Source organism: Diceros bicornis, chromosome 3, assembly GCF_020826845.1.
Source record: "Diceros bicornis minor isolate mBicDic1 chromosome 3, mDicBic1.mat.cur, whole genome shotgun sequence".
In the NCBI taxonomy this organism is placed as follows: Eukaryota; Metazoa; Chordata; class Mammalia; order Perissodactyla; family Rhinocerotidae; genus Diceros; species Diceros bicornis.
The window spans coordinates 14,383,893-14,407,536 of NC_080742.1; the positions used below are offsets into that span (position 1 = coordinate 14,383,893).

Genomic DNA, 23,644 nt, shown 5'->3' on the forward strand with positions numbered 1-23,644 from the left:
GGAAAGATGGCAGTGAAATAGTTGTAAAAAGAAAAAGAGCAGGTTTATTATGATTTTTTAATTATTTTTTTTAAAGAGAAAAGTGTGTGTGTGTATTTGTGTATGTAAGCATAAGAAAGTCTGAAAGTATTTACACCAAAATGTTAGCAGTGGTCACCTCTAGGTAGTAGAATTGCGAATTTTTACCTTTTAAAAAATGCTTCTGTATTGTCGGGTTATTTTTTCCAGTAAGTATAAAATTTATATAGTCCACTAAAATAATGTGGTTATTTCTGTTTTGAGATATAATAGTGTAGAAATAAGAAAGGAGTTAAAATGCCACCTTCAATTCCGTAACATCAACAAGTTGTTCTGTCAACTCTAGTAAATATTTCTTTCATGATTACAGGAACAAAACCTAAAAAAGGATGATACTGGAGAGGATTAGATTCATTCACTTGTCCTTTTGCAGATGGATATAACTTCTGAATGGTACCATACCAAAAATAGCTTTGTGCTACTCTCCTGTTTCTCTGGAAATGAGCTCTGCAGAGCTGTTCTTTTCTCTGGGGTTCTTGAAGATAATAGAATATTGCTTAGGTTTCTAAGAAATGTAAATATTGGTGCATTGTTTTCTCTTGTGGCGCATTAGTAGTGAGACTTCAGCCACATTGCCTTACCAACCAAACTGTTCTTAAAGAGATGAGGTCGACTGGCTCAGTCCCTAGGTGATTTGTCTGTATTACATGAAATTGCTTTTAAGGAGCTTTGTGGCCCGAGTGTTCTCCCACTTACTTTGGTTATGTGTATCTGCCTTTCATATGAAAGAGCCGTTTTTTCTGGAGATGGGCAAGAGGCTCTGGGGAAGTGCGTAAAGAATGATTTCTTTAAGTGAGGATAACCTCAAAATCTTGTCTTTCATTACAGCACTTAAGTAACTATAATTTTGTAAAACTTGCCTTCTCCCCAATTGAGAGACCTCACTCATGTGCTCATTTTATTTAACATTCTTTGAGTACCCTTGAGAGGCATGACATAGTAGACAGGACATCAAAGGAGAAATTAGAAGACCTAGTTTCTAGCTTTTTAGTAACTGTGTGACCCCAGGGCCAGCCACTCAGCCTCTCGGTTGTCCTTCTCCATGACACAATGTTAAGGATCCCTGATGGTCTCCCAAATAGTCTTGACTCAAATATCAAATCAGATAATCCAGCTGTTGGAAAACCACGATGTCCTGCCCCAACACCAGGTGCTTCTGTGAGGTGCACAAGGTTCTGAGTGCTTTAAGGGATGCAGAGATGGACTAGATAGGATCTCTCCCTGCTGAGAGGCTTCCAACCTGATCAGAAAAATGGATCTTCAGCAATATAGGAAATTAAGCAAGGGAGCGGGAGGCGAAGGAGCTATGCTATGGACTAAGTATAGAACTGTGGAGACTTGACTTAACATTGTGGTGTCATCCATTTTACCAGAGTTATGATAGAGAGCCTAGTGGTCTTCCTGGAGGTGGAAATGAAAAGACGCAAGGAGGTAATCTTGTCCTTGTGGAAAGAGTTATTCTCATTCTCTCATTAAATCTTGCAATTACATGCGGGAGCTTCTTTATTGTTCCTTTATTTTTGAGGCATCCTTACAAATCAGCGTGAATGAAACTAAGCCTCCTGATTCCCAGTGTATTCTCTCTCCAGAATTTCTCCCCAAATGCAGATGTAGACTATTCTTTTCTGTTTCTATGATTGTAAGAGAGAAGAAGTCCAGCTTTATTTTTGCCTTTATAAACATCTTGACTTAGACAAGCAGCAAAGAGGAGCAGTTTTATGAATTAAAGGATGGCAGTCTGTGAAATTCTCTCCCCTAAAACTCCAGCTGAGTGTGAACATCAGAGTATGTGGGAGGAAGAAATCAGACCTAGTATCACTGGCATTCAGCCAGTCTTGAATAAATCATAAACCACCAAGTGAACTTGTGCTATGAATGGTCAAGATTTTTTTTGTGTGTGTGAGGAGGACTAGCCCTGATCTAACATGTGATGCCAATCCTCCCCTTTTTTCCAGAGGAAGATTGGCCCTGAGCTAACATCCCTGGCCATCTTCCTCTACTTTATATGGGACGTGGCCACAGCATGGCTTAACAAGCAGTGTGACGGTGCACGCCTGGGATCTGAACCCACGAACCCCGGGCTGCCGTGGCGGAGTGCGCGCACTTAACCACTGCGCCAGGGGGCCGTCCCCAAATGAATGGTCAAGATATTAAGGCATAGACTTCTGTGCTTTTCTTGTGTTGTTTTGCCTCAGATTAAGACATCAGGATAGGTAGCATACAGTACCATGAAGTATGGCAGGTGTATCAGTTAGAAATGCAGTCAGCTCTAGGTTACAACAAAAATGACAAGAAAAGGCTGCGCATGGCATAAGCAAAAGTGAAGAGGCTTATTTGTCACTTGGAACAAGCAGTCCTAGGATCAGCAGTTCAGGGCTGGTAAGCAGCTTAACAAGGCCATCAGAGACCCAGGTTCTCTCCATCTTTCTTCTCTGCCATCTCAGTAGAGACACCTCTGTCTGCATGTTTATTCCATTGTTGTCACAAGATGGCTGCTGCCCCGCTAGAAGGAAGGAAGATAATAGGAGCAACAGGCAAAAGGGCATGCCAGCCAAGTCCATTTATCTCTTTTGAAAAGCTTATGTTAAAGCTGAATAAGTCCACCTAGCGTCTTTCACTTACGTCCTATTGGTGAGAACTCACTGGTGGATGTGGATCCCCTAGACCAATAGCTAGAAGGTGACTGGGGAGAAGAAAGGCTGTGGATGGCAGCCGGATCAGCCTACCCAACAATACCTGCCCACAAGTACCAGTGGAACAGATATTTGTGCTAAGTAAGAATCTTATTGTTGCTGTTTAACTGTCCCCATTTAGCCTCTTGTCTTTTTACATAATTTTTATCTTGCTTCTTTCTTGATTCTTTAAAAGCTGTTCTCATCAGGATAGCTCACAGGGCACACACTTCTCAGGTTTGAATACTTCCTCTCTTCAGCCGAGTTCATGGTTAATTTGTAACCATGCAAAAGTCAGGTACAGCCAATATTTGCAAAACACGACATTTCCTTCTGTTTCTGTGTAGAATTACAATGACAGTAAGCCATCTCAGAAGGGGGGCATTTACAAGGAGCTGACTGTGAAAATAATCTTAAGTTATTTCAGAAATGCTAGGGTGGGGAATACTGTGCATGACACGAGTGAGAAAGGTTAGTAGCTCTGTCTGGCTTGCAGACTCTTCAGCCCATGTGCTACTACACACTGTGTGGTTTTTACCATATGCCTGGGATATATAGTGTGCCTTTAAAATAAACAATTCAAATGAAGCCTAGTTGGCTGTCTCTACCTTTCTCATAAAGGGTACTAGAAAGAGCATTTAACCCTTGAAGCTAAAAGCAGCATCTGTGTCTCATGCAGAAAAGCATTTGGGTTTGTTGCCTACTTAAAAGACTCTGGAATTGATATAGATGAGTTCGTGCCTGTACAGCTTACTAGTGTTATTGCTCTATGTTGCTTTCTTTTATTTTGTAATATTGCTAAAAATTGCATACTGCAGCTTTATATTTTCTAGATTGCATCCTTTATACCCTAACGCATAGCAGCAATCATGGTTTTATATCTCTAACATCAGAGTATCATTGCGTAGTAACTGAAAGTTAATGATTTTCAAATTAACTATAAGCAACTAGAAGGATGTGCAACTACGACATACAACTATCTACTGGGGCTTTGGGGAAAAAGAAATAAATAAATAAAATTATAAAAAAAATTAACTATAAATGAAAGCTATTCAAAACTGCGATGTTTTCTTCTCCATCTTAGAGTAATAGAAGGACAAAGAGATAGTGTGTTGGTTAAGAGGATTTGGAGACAGGCAAGGCTGATTTCTCATTGAGTCTCTACCATTTACTGTCCCCATATCCTCATTTGTTAAACAGAAAAAATTTTTCTACTTCACAGAGTTATTATAAGAATGGAACTAAGGAAGATAATGTGGGTCTTGTGCTTAGCACAGTCTTCGGATATGGCCTAGACTCAACCATTGGTGGGCGTCTTTATTAATACTGATAAACAAGTTGTAAGCACTGGATTTATAAGGCCAGAAGTACTGAATATGACTTTTCCTTTCCTTTTATTGAACATTCAGCTAAAGAAGAGATTGGGGCTCTTACATTGTATTCCTCTATTTGTTGTCCAAGTGCAAAACCTTAATTTAAAACTGTTAGTTGGGCCGGCCCCATGGCTTGGTGGTTGGGTACGCGCGCTCCGCTGCTGGCGGCCCAGGTTCGGATCCCGGGCGCGCACCGATGCACCGCTTCTCCGGCCATGCTGAGGCCGCGTCCCACATGCAGCAACTAGAAGGATGTGCAGCTATAACATACAACTATCTACTGGGGCTTTGGGGGAAAAAATAAATAAATAAAATTATAAAACTGTTAGTTGAACAGTAATTAGTCATTGTTATGAAAAAGCTTACATTTTATAACCTTGAACCCAAGCCCATGATAATCCTCTATATGGACAATGTTCCATCTTTAAATAACATCTTAGTCTCTGCAAGAAGCAAGTCAGAGTAATTACTCCTTATGTTGCTGATTCAGCAAAGGATGACTAAGAAAAAATAATAAATGCTTCAAAGATTTCACAGAATATTGCATTATCTCCTTCGTCTAGGCCCCCTAAAAGAAATTATTGTTGAAGAGCGGTACTGGAGCTGCTGTACCAAGTACTGTGGTAGACAAACCCCAGTGTGGTTGACCCTGGGAATGTTTACATTGACCCGTATTAACTACAGTGAAAATGTGTCCATATTTTAATCTCCTCTGATAGATTATAAATTCCTTGAGCAGTTTTCTCTAAAAAAGTAATTGTGCCTGCCTTCAAACAATTTACAGTTAGATAGTACTCAATTGAGATCCCGTAAAGCAGGTGAATTTTGCTGACTTGAGGCACAACCATTAAAATTACATTATAATGTTTTCAGTATTTAATGCCTGAGCATTAAAGACTATTTGGAAAATAAGAAAAACAAAAAGAAACATTTTAAATTGTCCAATTTCCCACCCCCAAACACAGCTACTGTAAACATTCTTCGAATTTCCTTTATGCATCATTTTGTGGATTCTTTAAGCTCATTTTATCATATACATGTTAATATGATTATATTACCTTCATAAATATTTAAAATATGGATAATCTGTCAAGTGTTTACTTAAGCATTCCATTTTCCCCGTAGTTTGACACTGAAATGGTTACCAATTACTGTTATAAGTAAACCTGCAATATTCATCATTTTTATAAAATTGTCTTTGAATTTAGGATTATTTCCTTATAACAGATTCCAAGGAGTGAGAATAGTGAGTCAAAGGGTTTATACTCATGGGCAATATCTGAGTGAGTACCCATTTTCAAAGACATTTGACAACTCTAGGTATTAACTTTAAAATATATATGTATGGCTTCTTTGATAGGCAAATTGTTTTAAATTGCATTTATTAGATTGACTGAAATCCATTCTAGAACTTGGCAAGGTTTAAATAAGTAAAATGAAGCTGTTTTGATGGATGATATGAAATGAAAAGCTTAATTTTTCCCTGATATGTAGCTGTTTTCCACCTCTGTCTTTCAGTTTTACAGGAGATTCTAAACTTGCCTCAAGTATGCGCTATGTGGAAACACAATCAATGCAGATAGGAGCATCCTATATGATTCAGTTCAGTTTGGTGATGGGCTGTGACAAGAAATACACTCCGCACATGGACAACCAGGTGAAACTGGAGTACTCAACCAACCATGGCCTTACTTGGCACCTCGTCCAAGAGGTAAGTCTGTTTTCTCTAAAGCTTGTGATAGGTAGCCTCCTCCTTTTTACATAAGAAGCAAAGAATTACAATTCTAAAAGTTTAGGTCTGGTTGAAAAGGAACGATGTTATTTGTAACAGAATTGACATCAAGTCAGTCTTGCAGCAGATTACAAGGATGCCACATTCTGCACTAACAGATACTAAAGGGTAATTGAAAATAAAAAAGAAATGGGAATAACTTCAGGATTGGATACTCTAGGATGGTGTTTTGAATATTATTTTCTCTAACCCTCTTCCTCTATAAATGTGTCTCTTCTTTCCCTAGAGCATGTCTTCATCTGTTCTTTCCTAAGTCTCCTTACCTGTCGGTAGCCTATATTAAAAATATGGTATCTCTTGCCTTAAAAAACAAAAAAGAAATACATAGATCTAGTTTCTTGGACTAACGTGTACTTCTTTGTATATACATATTGGTAATCTGACATTGCAATAAATGCATAAATATCATAGTGAATAGAATAATTTTACCAAATGCCAATGTTAGGATAACGGTCAAAAGATGGATCCTAATCTATTCACGTTTTCACATGTAAGAATTGGAAAACATTTAATTCCATTGTGGCATCTTGTTTCAATTATTTCCCAAATATTTTAGCTGCACAGAAAGAAAAAATGGATTGCATCCATATTGCAAATGGTTAAGATTATGATGTTAGACCTCTTTAAGGTCTTTTTCACTTATGGTGAGTGAGTAAATATATTGCCCTTGGAGGAAATAGAAGCTGAGTTTAATTTCTGCCTGACTCTCTTTTAGGAATGCCTTCCCAGTATGCCAAGTTGTCAGGAATTTACGTCAGCAAGTATTTACCATGCCAGTGAGTTCACACAGTGGAGAAGAGTCATAGTGCTTCTTCCCCAGAAGACTTGGTGAGAGATGACGTCTTCAGATATGGTTGTCACTTTAACTTTCATGATCTCTGTTAGCATGACTTAAATATGAAGAAGAGTTAAGCACAATGGCAAGATGCATTCATTTTTTTTCTTTCATCATCAAAAGACCCAGATCTTTCTTTTATACTGAGGATATTTGAAAAATAAGAGCTAATGAAAATTTTGTTTCTGAACTTCCCTAGCTTTTTCTGACCTCCCTTTTTGCCCCAGCTTTTCTTTTTATGGGAGAACTCGATGAGCCAGTTCCTTTAAGTTTGACACATAAAAGGGAATGATGCAGGAATCTAAAGACTCCTATGTCAAGACAGTTTGGATTGCAAGGCTGTTTTCTTGCTGCAAAGCCCTACTTTTTATTTCAAAAGCTTAATATACACTCTTTTTCTCTGTTCACATTCTTTTAGTAAAAATAAAAATCATTCCCCAGGAAGCCTCGGTAACTAGGGAGAAAGTTAAACATTTGTGAAAGAGAAAAGCACATTTTTCCCTAAATATGGTATTACATTGTTTTGTGTTAGATTGAACACTCTGAGCACAGTATGAGGAATAGATTGTAGGAAAAAGAGTGCAGACAGGGAGACCAGTCAGGGGTTCCAGGCATTAGATGTTTAGGTGGTTTGGGATATGATTGTAGCAGACATAGCAAGAGCCAACATTTGTGAAATACATTTTAATTAAATAGGGCTGGATGGACTAGATGGACTACATGGAGGCTGTGGTAGAAAGGGAAGAATCAAAAACAATTCCTAGATTCTGGGCCTGGGAAAATTGTTGGATGGTGGTACCAATGACTGAGATGGGAAAGGCTGGAGGGGTGGATTTGGGGCAGGAAAGTAAAAGTTCTGTTTTTGTGATGTGAAGTTTAAGATATTTGTCTATCCAAGCAGAAATGTCAAGAAGCCAATTGGACCAACGAATCTGGAGCTCAGTAAAGAGGTTTGGGCTGAAGAGTTAAATACTATGAATACTGTTTAAAGCCCTGGGACAGGATAAGCTTGCCTAAGAAAGAGTCTTGGACTAGAAATTAGAAGACCTGAGTTCTCAGTATATCTCTACCAATGATTAATTAACCACATGATTTTAACCATTCACAGCCTCTTCAAGCATGATTCCTCATGAGTATCATGAAGAGGGTTAATTAGATGATCTTAAAGGTCCCTTGCAGTTCTGGAATTCTAGGATTCTGTGATTTATGTAGTAGAAAAAGCATGAAAGAGACAGGAATTATATTTTTCTGTGGTATCTACCTTCCAGGAGCCCTTTTTGTGAAGAGAAAATCACTGAATAAACCCTTCTCTGATTATTTTATATAAAATTTAGGCTCTACACAAAACAATTATTTAGATAAACACCTAGAATTATTATTATATCTCTTTTAGTGGAAGATTGAATTACTGCATTATATAAGAATGGCTCCTTGAGTATTTTTAAGGTTTCATCATTATGTCAGTTGGAATAAAATGCTTGAAATTTGATTTCCACAGATTTTTTATATCCAACTGTGAGCCATTTCCTGGTTACTCTGTTAATGCTTTGTGTAACAAGTCGCTATTTTCTCTAACGTCCTACTTTTTTATGTCTACTGCTGGGAATATAATCAAGACTTTTATCTAATTTCAATAATATTCCAAGCATATCTATCAAGATTATAAAAAACAACACATCAAACAATTGAAATACTGGTCATATTGGTGCAAAACTACTGAGGTTTATTTTTTTTTCATTTTGTTGCCATTAAGTATATTACCCTCATTATTTAAAAAGCACTGATTTTTATTCATTGACATGTGGAGTACAATTTCAAAATTATGATGGTAGATAATATTGGTAGTGTATTTTAGAGATGTCTTTTCAGCCCCAGAAATGTTATAAACTATTATTCTTAATTAATGTAGTTTAGACAATATCCAAAAAGTATTGTCCTTTATCAAAAAAACCTTTGCATGTTATTTTACACTCAAATTATATGTTTCATTATTATTTCTTAGCTTAAAGGATAGTTGAAAGTTTTAGCACTGTCAGAAGAGGTCAGTTCTCATCAATGTTTATTAGACCCTTGAGAGGAAATATATTGACCCTTAAACTCTTTAGTTCCAACATAGTGCCTGCCATGTAGTTGGGGTGCTCATTAGATGTTGGGGAATTAAATAGAATTTTAAGTTAGTGTGCCTCAAAGAACCAAAGAGATGTTTTTTACAAGGTATCTCTTTTTACTGACTATTTGCCTTTAAGTACATGTAAGTAAATATTTGAATTCAAATTTCCTTCAAAGCCCTGGATAAAGAAAGTAAAAATATTTTTTAAAAACAAACAACCCAATAGAATATTTAACATTCCTACTGACTAATACTTAAATTAAACATTATTGCTGTATTTCAAAAAAATAGTGTTTAATTGGTGATTATCATTGTTTTTGGATCTATAATGCTTAAAAGCTCTGCTATAAGGATAAAGTACATTTATTCTCTTTGGCGTTCTTGATAACTTTATTTATTATATTCATTTCAAACTTTTACAAATAGCATGTTGTTCTCAGGCATTGGGAAAGTGAGGGCAGTTTAGTTTGAAGCCGTATTCCTTTTGCAGATCTTTGTTCTGCTGTTTTGATTCAAGCATATGCAACTATAAATTGAATGCATAGAAGCAAGTGTGGTCCCTGTATTATTAAAGATCTGTTAACTTTGGAAAATATGCTAGATAGGACAACTTAAGAGTGGAAATACTGAATATGAATACACCTGCTCAGAGAAATTATATTGTATATGAACTGAACATTTGTTACCCAATGAAAATTAATTTTGTTTTTATGAGGGACATTTACATAAGAACAGGGCCTAAAGAGACCCAAACAGCTGTCAGTTGCTGACTTCATAAACAAATCAACACCTAATGACTGAATGAGTTTCAGAATAATTGAGTAAATGTGATTATAGTAACTCTGAAAGTGCAAAATACCATTTAGTCAGCTTTCATTTACCTTGATTCTTCAGGTTACCTAAACTATCAAGAGAGGACTCAATGCTATTTTATTTCAGTCTAGAAGTTTATATGGGGAAAAAATCAATAAAGACTGTCAAGTTTTGTTGCTCTGGGAAATCCAGTTTGGATTTTAAATGGAAGTCAACTTCACTTCATGATCCACACAGCAGAAGTCCCACTTTCAGACTCAAGCCAAAGTGCCTAAGATTTTCCTCCTAAGAATACTTAGTTTTAGAGAGAGAGAGAGAATTGACAGATTAAGTATTTGTTTTGAGGGCGATATTTAGTAGTGATGCAGCTGCAAATCAGTGAGATCGCACCTTATCTTCTCACGTGTGACCAGCTGGAGGTGACTCACACCACTAATTTTTTTTCTCACTAAAAACAAAGCCAATATTCAACCTCTTTTTGCTTCCTTTTCTGTTAATTAACATCAGCACATTAAACTGTGGACTGTAATTCTAAATGGAATAATCCGCTTTAAGCTTTTTATCTTAAAGAAATGTTGTCTTTTTCAAGAGTTTATAAGATGCATGTAAGGATTAATTTACTTAGAGAAAGAATTTAGAATGGGTCTACATGTGACTGTTTAGAAGCATCAGTACAGTGGGAAATCTAGGACAGTTTTCTGAAACCCTCTGACCCCATTTTAATGTTTGAAATATCAAAACTTCAAGATAATGTATGCTGTGGTTTTCAGGTAGGCATGTGACTATAAAGAAAATAAAATCACCTGGGTCAACAAACCACCAGACCAATCATTAAATTTGTGAGCTGAAAGGGCTCTTACAAGTCAGTTTGACCAATCCCTTTGAGAGGTGAGGAACTTAAGCCCCCGAAGGCTTAAATTTATCACTAAAGGTTACACAGCTGATAAATTGCAGAGCCGGGGCCCTGGGGGTCGGGTCCCCTGACTCCTAGCACATTATTTACTCCATTACCTACAGAGGTTAGAAGAAACAGGCTGCCCTTTCCTGGCCTGTCCTCCACTCATTGACTCATTTTTTTAGAGACTTTTTTTGTACACCTACTTTGTTCTGTTCCCATGCAAACTATTGAGACAACAGATATCCCTGTCCCCAAAAGAGCTCACAGTCTAGACACATGTAGCCCTAGACTTGTCTCAGATTATAATCAATCTTAAAAGAATATAGCCATCTCTCCTTTTCATGACACTGGTGCATGAGTCAACTTCTTTTCTGCAGGGCCCTGTGCTCTAAGACAATGTACCTACTTTTATAGCAGGCTTTTTTAAAAACCGTTTCTTTTCTTTTCTTTTTTTTTTTTTTTGTGAGGAGGACCAGCCCTGAGCTAACATCCAATGCCAATCCTCCTCTTTTTTGCTGAGGAAGACTGGCCCTGGGCTAACATCCGTGCCCATCTTCCTCTACTTTATATGGGATGCTGCCACAGCATGGCTTAAGAAGCGGTGCGTCGGTGCGTGCCCGGGATTCGAACTGGCGAACCCCGGGCCACCGCAGCGGAGTGCACACACTTAACCGCTTGCGCCACTGGGCCGGCCCCCTAAAAACCATTTCTTAATGGGACTGTGAAAATTGTGACGGCTGTTAGATTACAAATATAAACTATTTCCATAGAGGAGGTGCATCTCTCTCATTTGTACTGTGACGAGCACTGATATGCAGAAAACCTGTGTCTAGTGGATGCACCTCAGTGAATCCTGGAATTATCCTACTGGGAAGGAAAATGCAACCTATTAGCCACAGATCATTGGTAAAATAAACAATAAAAGCCTAGTCTGGATTTTAACAGTTTGTTATGTACTTAGGGAGTATTAAATATGTGGATAATTGATGCAGTAAGCTTTAATGGATCATTCAGAGCCGTTAAGATCAAATGTATCTGCAGGTAGTGTACTTGGAGAGGGTTTAATCAATGGGACTGAGCATGCACGTTAATTCTGCAAATCATTTTTGTTTTCTTTTGTTTTGCGCTTTGACTAATAAGAACTAATCATAGATCCGTGAAAATTCCTAGAGGTGAAAAATATAATGTCATTTTAAGAGAATATTTTGTGGTAATCAGTGAATTGAAACCTTGACATTGCTCTCAAAATATCCTCTTCCTTAGACTTTATGTCTGGTTTAGATGAATCAAGGTCCGAGGTGTTCCTCTATGTGTGATGGATTGTTTAACTTTTTATCTCCACTTAACATCAGCCTGTCCATGAAACCCAAGCATGTTAGTGTTTCAGAAACAATAAGCAGAATTTAGCACGCATATGTTCTTACTTGTAATATAGCACATTGTAGCATGTCCCCTCAATCCCCAAACAATACCCCTGAACAAAACTTTTGTTTTATGATGAGAGCTAACTAGAAGTCTTCCAATAACTACTGATGTGTTTATTGTAAGAAATTGTATTACCCTAAGTTAAACACCTCACATTTTCATCTGTGAAAGAAAGGCTATTTTGTATATATCTTTATTTTTTTTTTAATATTCTTTCTTGCTTCCTTTCTTTTCCTAGCATCAAATCTCTGTGCAACGACAACAAAAAATTCTTGTATTTTGATTTTCTTTAAAATGTCTCACATTAAGTTAAAAGTGAGGTATATACAAAATAGGCAGATTTCTAACTTTCCTTCATGATAGAATTGTTGAATTGGATGGTAATTGAGTGGAAATTAAACTACTAAAGAAAAACAATTGGCAGCTAAATACAAGTTCCAGAAAGTTAGTCATCTGAAAGATTTTGAGCTCTGACATTCTTCATCTCTACCACCACATGTCAGTTAAAATATTGTTTTTATTTCTGTACCTTGTTTCTAGGTCCAGTGCCACCCGCTTCCGGTGGAGTCAGAGCTATTACACAGCCCAAGACGAGTGGGCTTTAGACAGCATTTACATTGGGCAGCAATGCCCGAACATGTGCAGCGGGCATGGCTCCTGTGACCATGGCCTGTGCAGGTACGCGCCTCAGAAAGCGCCACTGGTTCCCTGCTTCTCAGGATTTGCGTTTGTAGGGATACCGCAGCAGTTGTCATCAGAATTATGCAGGGAGACTGATCAATGATGGAATAGACAGAAGAAAATGGTCTTCCTTTCTGTTCTTACTGTGGATGTAAAAGATATTGTTACATTTAAATAAGTGTAAAGCCGTATATTCTAAACTTCAAAATCTAACCCCAAGACGAGGTTAAACCTCTTGGGTTTAAATTTCAGAGTTTATTAATTAACCCCAAAGTCCTCTTTGGTAGTTAAAAGAGCCTTGCTATTGTTTCCCTTTCTTTCCCCTGATAGTCTTAAAGCACCAAACAGCTGCTACACGCTCTCCTACAGCACTTTGCCAGAAGCTCAAGGTCGTATACAGGGGGAGATGGTGATTATCGCTAATGAGGAGGAGATAGGAACACACGCGAGTTCTTAAAGACTCTAAATGAGACATAATTTAATCAGAAAGAGGAACTATAAAACGTGGCCAGAGTTACATGTTGGCTGAGCAGACAAACATTTGTATGTGACTTTTTAAAGCTACAGGAAAATCCCACTATCCTTCCCCACCACCTCCCCACACACACACCCATATCCTTCATCATTACTACTTGGCTCAATTCTACCATTACAGCACTGTTCTTTTCGGAAAGGATTCTATCCATTTGTTTGCAGTGTGAAAAACTGAAGGTTGTTACTGCCCCCTATACAAATTAACACTGTAGAGAAAAGTCTAGTGTGATTGCTGAGACCTGAGCACAGATGAGACATAGGAAACGTTGCAGGTCGCATGGCCATGGCATTCACAGATGAGACTCTGACTTATTTACTTGGCCCTCCTCTCCCATAGGTGTGACCAGGGATACCAGGGCACTGAATGCCGCCCAGAAGCTACTCTTCCTTCCACAATTATGTCGGATTTTGAGAACCAGAATGGTTGGGAGTCTGACTGGCAGGAAGTTATTGGGGGAGAAATTGTAAAACCGGAACAAGGGTGTGGGGTCATCTCTTCTGGATCGTCTCTGTATTTCAGCAAGGTAGGACTAAGAGCTGGGCTTACTCGATGGCTGAGGTATGACTAAGGTATGGACTAAGTGATCAGGGCAATGGCTCTGTCAATATGTGACTGATTCATGGAGCAGTCCGAACTCAGAAGGTACAAATATGAGACGGTTTTATTCTTCCCCACATTCCCTGCTTTTAATTGGGCTTTTTAAAATTCCTATCCCTTAACTGCATTTGGAAAACTCATAGTTTCATGCTTGTTTTTGGTCACTACAGATCCAGGATAGGACAGTTTAAAACTCCTGCCCCTCTTGTACCTGATTTAAATCTCACTGCTTTCCTTTCCTCCAGTGTCAGCCAGGTGTGTGGCTTGAGGCTCTCTGAGTGGGCAAGGTCTTGGCCTCTTCTCATCCCAGCCTTTGGAGGGTGTGTGAGAGTGTGGGCCTGTGGGTGAGGCGGGGAGCAGGTGATGGAGGTGGTGGAGCTTAGAGGTTAGAGCAGCGACTCTGGAGCCAGCCTGCCTGTTTCAGTCTGCTTCTACCACTTCCTAGCTGTGTGACTTGGAGCAAATTCCCTAACTTCTCTGTGACTTAGCTTCCTCATCTGTAAAGTGGAAATAATAAGAGTATCTACCTCCTTAGGATTATTATGCAGATTAAATAAATTAGTACTTGTAAATCATGTAGAACGGTGCCTAACATAGAAAGCACTTCTGTAAGTGTTTGTTAAATTTGTCAATCCGTTAATCTCAAGAATATGCCTAGAGGAAGAAAGAATAATGGTGAGGTTGAGGGTGTACAGAGCTGTTGCTAGGGAACTGACCAGCTGTCCATGGTAAGCAGACATCTTGGGTCCTATTTTGGCTCAATTTGGTGGCTGCTGGTGGCGTCTGCCGACTTGGGACTGTCTTAGTCAACTTGGGCTACTATGACAAAAATACCATAGATTGAGTGGCTTAAACAGCAAACAGTTTTTTCTCACAGTTCTGCAGGCTGGGAAGTCCAAGATCAAGGCACCAGCAGACTTAGTGTCTGTTGGGAACTGCTTCCTGGTTTGCAGGTGGCCGTCTTCTCATTGTATCCTCACATGGTGGAGAGAGCAGAGAGAGGAAAAACAGGCCTCTCACGTCCCCTAAGGGGCCTCTCATGAGGCCCCTAGGCCTCGCACTAATCCCATCATGAGGATTCCACCCTTATAACCTAATTACCTGCCAAAGGCCCCACGTCCTAATACCATCTTTTTGGGAGTTAAGCTTTCAACATATGAGTTTGGGGGGCACACAAACATGAAGTCCATAAGAGAGACTCTGCATAGAAGTTTTTCTTGCAGTGTTCAGCTTCCCCAGTGGCGGCACCAGGTTAGGCAGACCGGTCAATAGGCACCAACTGGGACTGAGGTGCCAGCCAGAATCACTAAGACTGATTCTCTTAGAACATTCCCAATCCATGCTGCCTGGTTAGGGTTGGGGGAGGGGAACCACCTCCCTATGCTCCCTCCCTGCAGTCTAGGCAGGACCTTCTTTTCTTCCACCCTCCTCCAATTCATCTCTTCATGTAGTCTTCAAAAGGACAAGGAGGGGGCAGGTCCAGTTCTCCAACCTGAGCAACATACCTAACTCTAATTATTGGCAGCTCTCTTTAGACTGTGGGGTGCTTAACACCACTTCTTTCCAGCAAGGACTATAGCCACCAATTCTAGGACAACTGAAAATGTCCCACTCCACATCACCTAACAAGTTCACGGATGTGGGTGGTATATGTAGGGATGGTATGTTGCTGAATCTGTTTGGGCAGAAATCCAAAACAAGTTAATTTATGCAAATGCAAAAATAGGTACAGGTTTTGTTTTGATGCAGGTGCAGAACAAAGAATCAACAAGTAAACAAGATAGAGAATGATAGATAATCAGGGATGGATTTTATTTAACGATATTTTTTATCCATTGACATTGAAGGTCCCCTGATCATTATTGTTAGAGATAATAGTCAATAAGTGACCAATGTACATTGCATAGATCTGGACACACTGTATAATTGTGCAGAAATTGGAAGATTGTGTCTCCCATAAGCATCAATTTTAAAACAAGATTATGAATCCTTAACCAATATATACCGACACACCCCAGTAAATGTGCACATACACCCAGATATTTTAAACATATAAAGGTTATGTATTAATATTTCTTCCACTTAATTCAAGGTGATCTCTGGAGTCAAACTACGTGGGTTTGTACCTGGGCTCCAAAACTCGTTAACTGGTTCACCTTGCAGAGTTATAACATCTCTTTTGTGTCTCAGTTTTCTCATGCGGGATGTAGGGAGGATTAAGTGAGTAAATGCAGGTAAAGAATAAAAAATAGTGTTGAGCACATAGAAATAGCTCAATAAGCTATCATAATTACATTTTATGAGAATAAATTTCAAATTGTTATCATTGAATATTTCCATATATATGCCCTGCCAGTAACTTACAATCAGCATTTCAAAAGTAAAATCATCTTCCCCTCGCAATCCAGCTTTCTCCCTAAATTTTTGTCACAATATCTGAGGATCATTTTTTTTTTTTACTTTTTTCTCTTGTGTCAGATATGTTTCAAATTCTAAGTGAGAGAAACTAACTTAAGCCAAAAAGGAGGAAATTTGGTTCATGTAATCAAAATGCAGGAACAGCTTAGATGAAACTGGCCTCAGAGATATCTGGAACCAGAAATTCAAATGCCCACAGAACTCTCTCCTTGAGAGAAGATTCTACTTTCACGTCAGCTGTCATTATAAGAGTAGAACGGTGGCCACAGAGCTTTCTAAGCAGCTCCATAGGAAAATCTGGGGAAGGTTTCTGATTGGCCAATCATGGTGTCCTGGGGAATGGTGTACTATGACTGGCATAGCCAGAGTCATGTACTTACTCCTTTGGCAGAGAAGGGGGATACACAGTTTGGCAGTGCCCACAGCAGCATGATTGAAACAGAGAAGGGACAATAAGCTAAAGGCAGGGTTCTTTAGACCTTTTGCAAACCACCCTAGATTAATTTATCTAAAAACATGTTTTATCCTGTCACTTTTCTATCACAAATGTTCAGGATGGTCTCCAGTACAGCTGCCCTAACTACATAACTTATTTTCTTTTTCCAAACATGAGCCCTCTGCTCCAAACAGGAAGCTATCCTCATCAACGCAGGTTCTGCCAGTTTTCCTGTCTTTGCTTAGTCTTCTCTGCCTACCATTATGCCTTCCATCATCTGTGCATCCCAATAAACCTTGCAGTGTTCTGCTCAAATCCTGCTGCCTCCATGGAGCTTTCTGGGACTATGGCAAACTACACTGATCTCTCCTTTCTTTGAGTTGTTCTCCCATTTGTCTTCTCTACATATATAGATCATATTTTTATTTTTATTCTCACAGTACCCAGCAAAATGCAGAGAGTCCTACTTACTGAGTTAAGTCTAGATAAGATGTTCAACTCAAAAATGCTTGTCATGTGCTATGCATTTACGTATCAATAAGTACCTTGGGACTGAATAGATTGGAGAATTGATAAATGATCATGTGACCAAATGGGGGTCAACAAGGCATAGGACTTGGTCTGCAGCCCTGAGTTGTTGTTACTGTCACTGCACGTATCCACGAACTCTTCTTTCAAGTTTGTTTTTATAACACATCGTATCCTGCCTGGTATAATTGGTAACCAATAATTATTTGTTGAAGAAAGGAATGAATGAACAAATGAAAGAAAATTGGAAAATACAAGGTTCTAAAGAAATGGTTATTTTCAAATAAATATAGTAGAATTATTATTCTAGCAGCATTTCGATTAAAGAAGATTTAGTGGGAGGCAAAAGATGAAGTTTTTTTTTTTTGGTGAGGAAGATCAGCCCTGTGCTAACATCTGCCAATCCTCCTCTTTTTTTTTTTTTTGCTGAGGAAGACTGGCCCTGGGCTAACATCTGTGCCCATCTTCCTCGACTTTATATGGGACGCCGCCACAGCATGGCTTGCCAAGCAGTGTGTTGTATGCGCGCCCGGGATCCGAACCGGCGAACCCTGGGCCGCCAGCAGCAGAGTGCTCGCACTTAACCGCCTGCACCACCGGGCTGGCCCCAAAGATGAAGTTTTATGAAGTAATTTAGAGGTTTTCTTATAAAAGCTCTGGATTCTGAAGGCATTACCTTTAAAATTTATTTTGTTTTATCTAAATCCTTAAAGCAATGAACCATTTTTTTTTAATTTTTTGTTTATTGCAGTAACATTGGTTTATAACACTGTAAAAATTTCAGGTGTACATCATTATACTTCTATTTCTGCATAGATTACATCATGTTCACCACCAAAATACTAATTAGAACCCATCACCACACACATGTACCGAATTATCCCTTTCACCCTCCTCCCTCCCTCCTTCCCCTCTGCTAACCACCAGTCCAATCTCTGTCCCTATGTGTTTGTTTATTGTTGTTATTATCTACTACTTAATGAAGGAAATCATACGGTATTTGACCTTCTCCCTCTGACTTATTTCACTTTGCATAATACCCTCAATGTCCATCCATGTTGTCACAAATGGCTGGATTTCATCGTTTCTTATGGCTGAGTAGTATTCCATTGTGTATATATACCACATCTTCTTTATCCATTTGTCCCTCGATGGGCACTTAGGTTGCTTCCAAGTCTTGGCTATTGTGAATAACGCTGCAATGAACACAGGAGTGCATGTATCTTTACAAATTGGTGTTTTCAAGTTCTTTGGATAAATACCCAACGGTGGAATAGCTGGATCATATGGTAGTTCTATCCTTGATTTTTTGAGGAATCTCCATACTGTTTTCCATAGTGGCTGCACCAGTTTGCACTCCCACCAGCAGTGTATGAGAGTAGCAATGAACCCTTTTAACCTAGAAGGTTGGGGGGAAATTAGAGGGTGTTTTCCACACTCCAGGAATGACAGATCCTTAACTTATTACTCCAGCATACACGTGCACACACGTTGCATGTGTATATATGTCTACACATACACACATAAATACATTGATCATGGTATAATAGATAAACTGCAAAGCATGTGTTACATTAAATTTTAAACTCTGGCAAAAAGTTTGCCATGAGCCATTTCCTTTTTTTTTTTCCCTCCCTTTAAAACTATGTTCAGTATTTCAAGTCACTGAATAAAAGAAAATGATTTATGCTATTCTCTAGGAAAAAACATCTTCAGTGCCAAACCAAGCATTTGTATGACATTTTCCACCATTTACAAAAACCCCACAAAACACTTTTTGAAAACCTCTGTAGACCAACACCTTAGTCTCCTGGAAGAACAACACTGCTCTATGAGTTTCACAATAGACCGATCATTCCACCCAGCTAATTGTGATAATTGGATTTTTATAATTCTCCTCACCTCAGATCTTTATCCTCCTGGCTCACTTCCACATGCCAAGTTTTTCAAAGAAGTTTGCTGGATTGAAATTGACCAGCTAGGTTCTGTAGTTTTTCTTCTCAAAATCATTCTTCCTGTAATGATCCTGAGGCGTAAAAATTCTAGGCCAGATTATAATAATCTCTGAGGTGTTTCTCACTTACATTATTTCAAATCAACGACAGGAAAAATGAAAAGCGCATATAACACGTTGAAAATGCATATTACTTTTAAGATTTCCTCAAATACATACTTAAAATTGAGAGTTCCAAAGAATGAGTTCCTGTCTCAGGATTAATTTCAGTTCTCGTTTTGCTGGCCCCCTTGTTTCTTTTGAAACCCTTAATTGGCTCTAAATTTATCAGTAACAATGTATGCTTTTAATTAGCCCCAAGTGTTTCCCCTGTGACTTCTAATAACTGAAACTCTTTCTTAATTAACTTAGTGGATTAGATTTGGGTTTAAGTTATAAGGGGAAGGGGTGTTTTTCTCTCTACTGTGTATCCTATCTCAGTTTTTCTTCCCAACTTTTAATTGAACTCCTTCAGTGCAGGCCATGGGTTAGCTTTGGCAGAATGTGTTTGGTGGAGGAATCTCAGGAGCAAACCTTTTTTCAGTCCAATTAGCATGAAACCATTTACACACAACAAGGATGATGGTAAACCTTGTCAATTTCTATCTAACACCTCACAACAGGACTGTGACATGCAGGGGACACACCAAGCAAAGGAAGGAAGTTGCTGGATTTGAGGAAATTTTTAAGACACAAAGAGAACATTCAGTGGTTGCAAAAACTTAAGTGATTCCTCCCAACCTATTTCCAAGAAATAGAGGTAGAGATAGAGACAGGGAAAGAGAGAGAGAGAGAGACAGACAGACTCAGACTGACTGACTGGGAGCCTGAGAGACTCGAGCACTCTTTCTTTTTGTCAAGAAGTTTCTATCTTGCCTGTTTCACTTTTCATCGCGTGAAAGAATGGTCAGGTCATATCTCTGGAGAGGGTGTTCTCTCAGGAAGGCAGGCTGAGTGCTAGGCAAGTTACATGCAGCATGTTATTTCACCCAATTGTCACAACACCCTATAGGGAAGGTATTATTACCCATGATATAGTTTTGAGGAAAATGGAAGCTCAGAAAGGTCACACAGCTAGTGAACAGTATGAATAATGGGCTGAGATTCAAACTCAGCTCCAACTGATTTCAAAGTGTATGGTCTTTCTGCCCCATTACTGTGCCTGGAGGAGATTTACAAAGCAAATATTGGAGTGTTTTAATTAAAATTAATTTTGCTTTATTTTTATTAATTAAAATTAATTTTGCTTTTGAATACTCTGGTATAATTAGCAGTTCCTAAGTCTTCTTGTAACAAAGTCTGAGAACCAGTGATGTAGAGACTAATCGAATGTATCCAGAAACAGTTACCATAACCAGAGCAGAGACAATTCAATGGCATAACTTGCTTCTCTCAACAATAAATGGGGACAAAATCATCTCCACATGGTGCTAGGATGCTCATATGAATTTGAAACCGAAACAACAAAATGCCACAGAGCTCCCAGGTGATTGGATCTGTGATTCTTCTGTCTTTTGGAAAGGCTGGCAAAAGACAGTTGGTGAGCTGGGATCTGGATACCTCTTGGGTGGACTTCGTCCAGTTCTACATCCAGATAGGCGGAGAGAGTGCTGCATGCAACCAGCCCGACAGCAGAGAGGAAGGCGTCCTCCTTCAGTACAGCAACAACGGGGGCATCCAGTGGCATCTGTTGGCGGAGATGTACTTCTCAGACTTCAGCAAACCCAGGTAACCACCCCCTGATGGCCTTCCAGTGGCTTCCAGGAATGGTAAAGATTACCTTGTTGTCGAGGTGTTTCCAATATGTCATTAACTGTTGCAAAAATAGACAAACTCATAAATATCTGACAGGAATGATAGCCCAATATATAAAGATTTCATTTCATTTAAGTTTCTGGACAGAAAGCATTTGTATTCATGTTTGAATTTTAAAAGAATTTGAGAAAAATAGTGACTAGAAGAAAAGCAAGATAATTGACCACTGTTTTCTCAAAGAAACTCTGTCATGTAGGGATGTTCCAAGCTCGTTTTTCCCGTTTGCAGGTTTTTTCAATACACACACAAAATATGTTCGTCTGTTAGATTTGACAGCAAGATGGATTTTGTTAGAAGTTTTCATATGGCTGCACCCAGGGCTAATCCTAGACAGCATATGAATGAGTCTGTGGAGCTCGATTTTTGAAAATTTCTCCCTGGTTCATCCTTGTCTTTATTTTGATGGATGGGGAATGTATGTAATAAAAAGTCGTGGGCAATGACTGTTAAGGAATTTGGGAAAATGACTCCTGTCTAATACTAATACCTATACCAAGAAATCATTGTATTTATGTATACTTAAATTTAGTTCTTTTGTAATTATGTAGTTTTGAAATTCTGTATTTGTACTTTATATTTATATGAATGTCATTAAGATCTACTCAAGGATATCACTTTTAGAGTAGATTCCTTTTTTATAATCTCTGTATTTGCACTTTAACACAAAGACGTTTTTTCTTTGTATATGTTGACCACCAATCATTATTAAGCTTTAACATTGCTAAAGTTGTCCTGTTTTGCATTTTACAACTGAACCTTGTTTTATTGAAAGGAAATATATTATCGAAGAATATATGGATTAATTCTTACAAGTTAAGTATATTTTAAACATGCTACTTAAAATATACCTATTTTGTAGATTGAAGGTTCGTTAAGTTTGTTGTTTTAAAACACTGGGTCATTTAAAAGTTATATAACTTTTCATAATACAACACAAGTAGACATGCAGATAGACCAACCAACAGTGTTTCTTCTAAGGGACACAGAGGAGAGGCAGAAACCAGAGAAGAGGCAACTGGGTAAAACGAGAGACATAACATCCAGAGAAAAAGTCTGGGATGGTGAGTGGGAGGTGGAGCCTGGTGATATTTTCCCAGATGCAGCACAGTAGAGTGGGGATTGATAATGTTGCCATACTGGTTTAAACAACAATTTTAAATAACTCAAATTACTTTTCCCAAGTAATATAATTGTCAATCTGGAAATTATTGAGAGTTCAGTGAAGTGGCTAGGTAACTGTATAGACAAAGAAAACTTCAATAGCTTTTACAAATTCCAGAAATATTCAGTGTTTTTATGGGAATTTTTCTTTAGGTCCTGAAGCCTGCACCAGATTCTCAAAGAGTCTGTGACACTAAAATGGTTAAGAAATTCTGAGTTGGGAGATATCAGAGAAAGACTCCATTCATGGTGGCAAATAAATATAAGGAATAACTTTAACAAATAATTCTGAGAATCTACATAAAGAAAACTACAAAACCTCAAAACTTCCTTCAGAGATATAAAAGAAAACAAATAAATGGGAAATAATACAGCATCCTTGGATGGGAAAACTGAATATTGTGATATGAAGATATCTCTTAATTTACGTTTAATGCAATTTCAATCAAAATCCTAGTGGTATTTTTTTTGGAGGGTAGCTCTATATCTAGAAATATAAACTAGCAAAAACAGCTTAAAATTTGGGGGAAAAAAATAGAGGAATGCCCTATATGATATTAAGACATATTCTGTAACCTAAATAATTAAAATGGAATGATACTCATGTATGGATAGAACAAACAATGAAGCCAAATAGATGACCCAGAAATTGACTCAGATATGTGTAAAAAGACACATCAACTATCAATGAGAAAGAAATGGTTATTCTATCAGGTAGTGTTAGAAAAAAATGGGTAGGCATTTGGGGGATAATATCTATTTAGATTTTCACCTTACATCATCAAAAACTGTTAAAAATTTAAACATTTAGATTTAAAAGATCTAAACGTTCTAGACATAAATTCATTGGAGGAGTTAACAAAGAAAAGGACTGTTTACATAGAAATATGCTACATGTAAATGTAAAACTACATACACATGTAACACATACGTCAAAGAAAACAGGAATGAAAAGAAGGAAAACAAACTGAGAAAATATTTGCAATAAATGTGAGAGAGGGTCAGTGTTCCTTAAGGAACTTATACAAATTACTATGAAGAAAAACACTAAGATCCCAATAGAAAAATGGGTGAAAGGAATGAGTAGATGTTACAAAAGAGGAAACACAGATGTTTAATAAAATATGAATAATATCCAACTCTGTTGTAATAAAAAGGATGCCATTTTTCAACAGTCAAATGGTCATTTTTTTAATGATAACACCAAGTGCTCTCTCCACCTGGGAGCAGGAAGACAGGTGCTCTCTCATGTCATCCTAAAAACCGTTATGACCCTTCCAGAAAGGAATTTGGAAAAATCAAGAGCCTTAAACATGGCCAGTTTATTTGACCTGGTAATTCTGTTTCTAGGAATCTTCCCTAAAGGCATAAACTTAGGTATAGATAAAGCTTTATGCATAAAGATTTTCAGTACAGAATTACTTATAATAGGGAAAGGTGAAATAAATAATAGCATGTCTGTGTGATGAAAAATTATATGGACA

At 38.1% G+C, this 23,644-nt stretch overlaps 1 protein-coding gene across 2 annotated transcripts in view; it reads left to right on the forward strand.

The window, feature by feature from the left end:
• Nucleotides 1–23,644, forward strand: part of RELN (reelin) — a 485,778-nt gene that overhangs the window by 350,542 nt on the left and 111,592 nt on the right. For both annotated transcript variants that reach the window (XM_058523829.1, XM_058523821.1), the window contains exons 21-25: nt 5,642–5,834; nt 6,631–6,743; nt 12,537–12,674; nt 13,549–13,735; nt 20,707–20,912. In XM_058523829.1, coding sequence (XP_058379812.1) covers nt 5,642–5,834; nt 6,631–6,743; nt 12,537–12,674; nt 13,549–13,735; nt 20,707–20,912 — 837 coding nt within the window. The remainder of the gene's footprint in view (nt 1–5,641; nt 5,835–6,630; nt 6,744–12,536; nt 12,675–13,548; nt 13,736–20,706; nt 20,913–23,644) is intronic.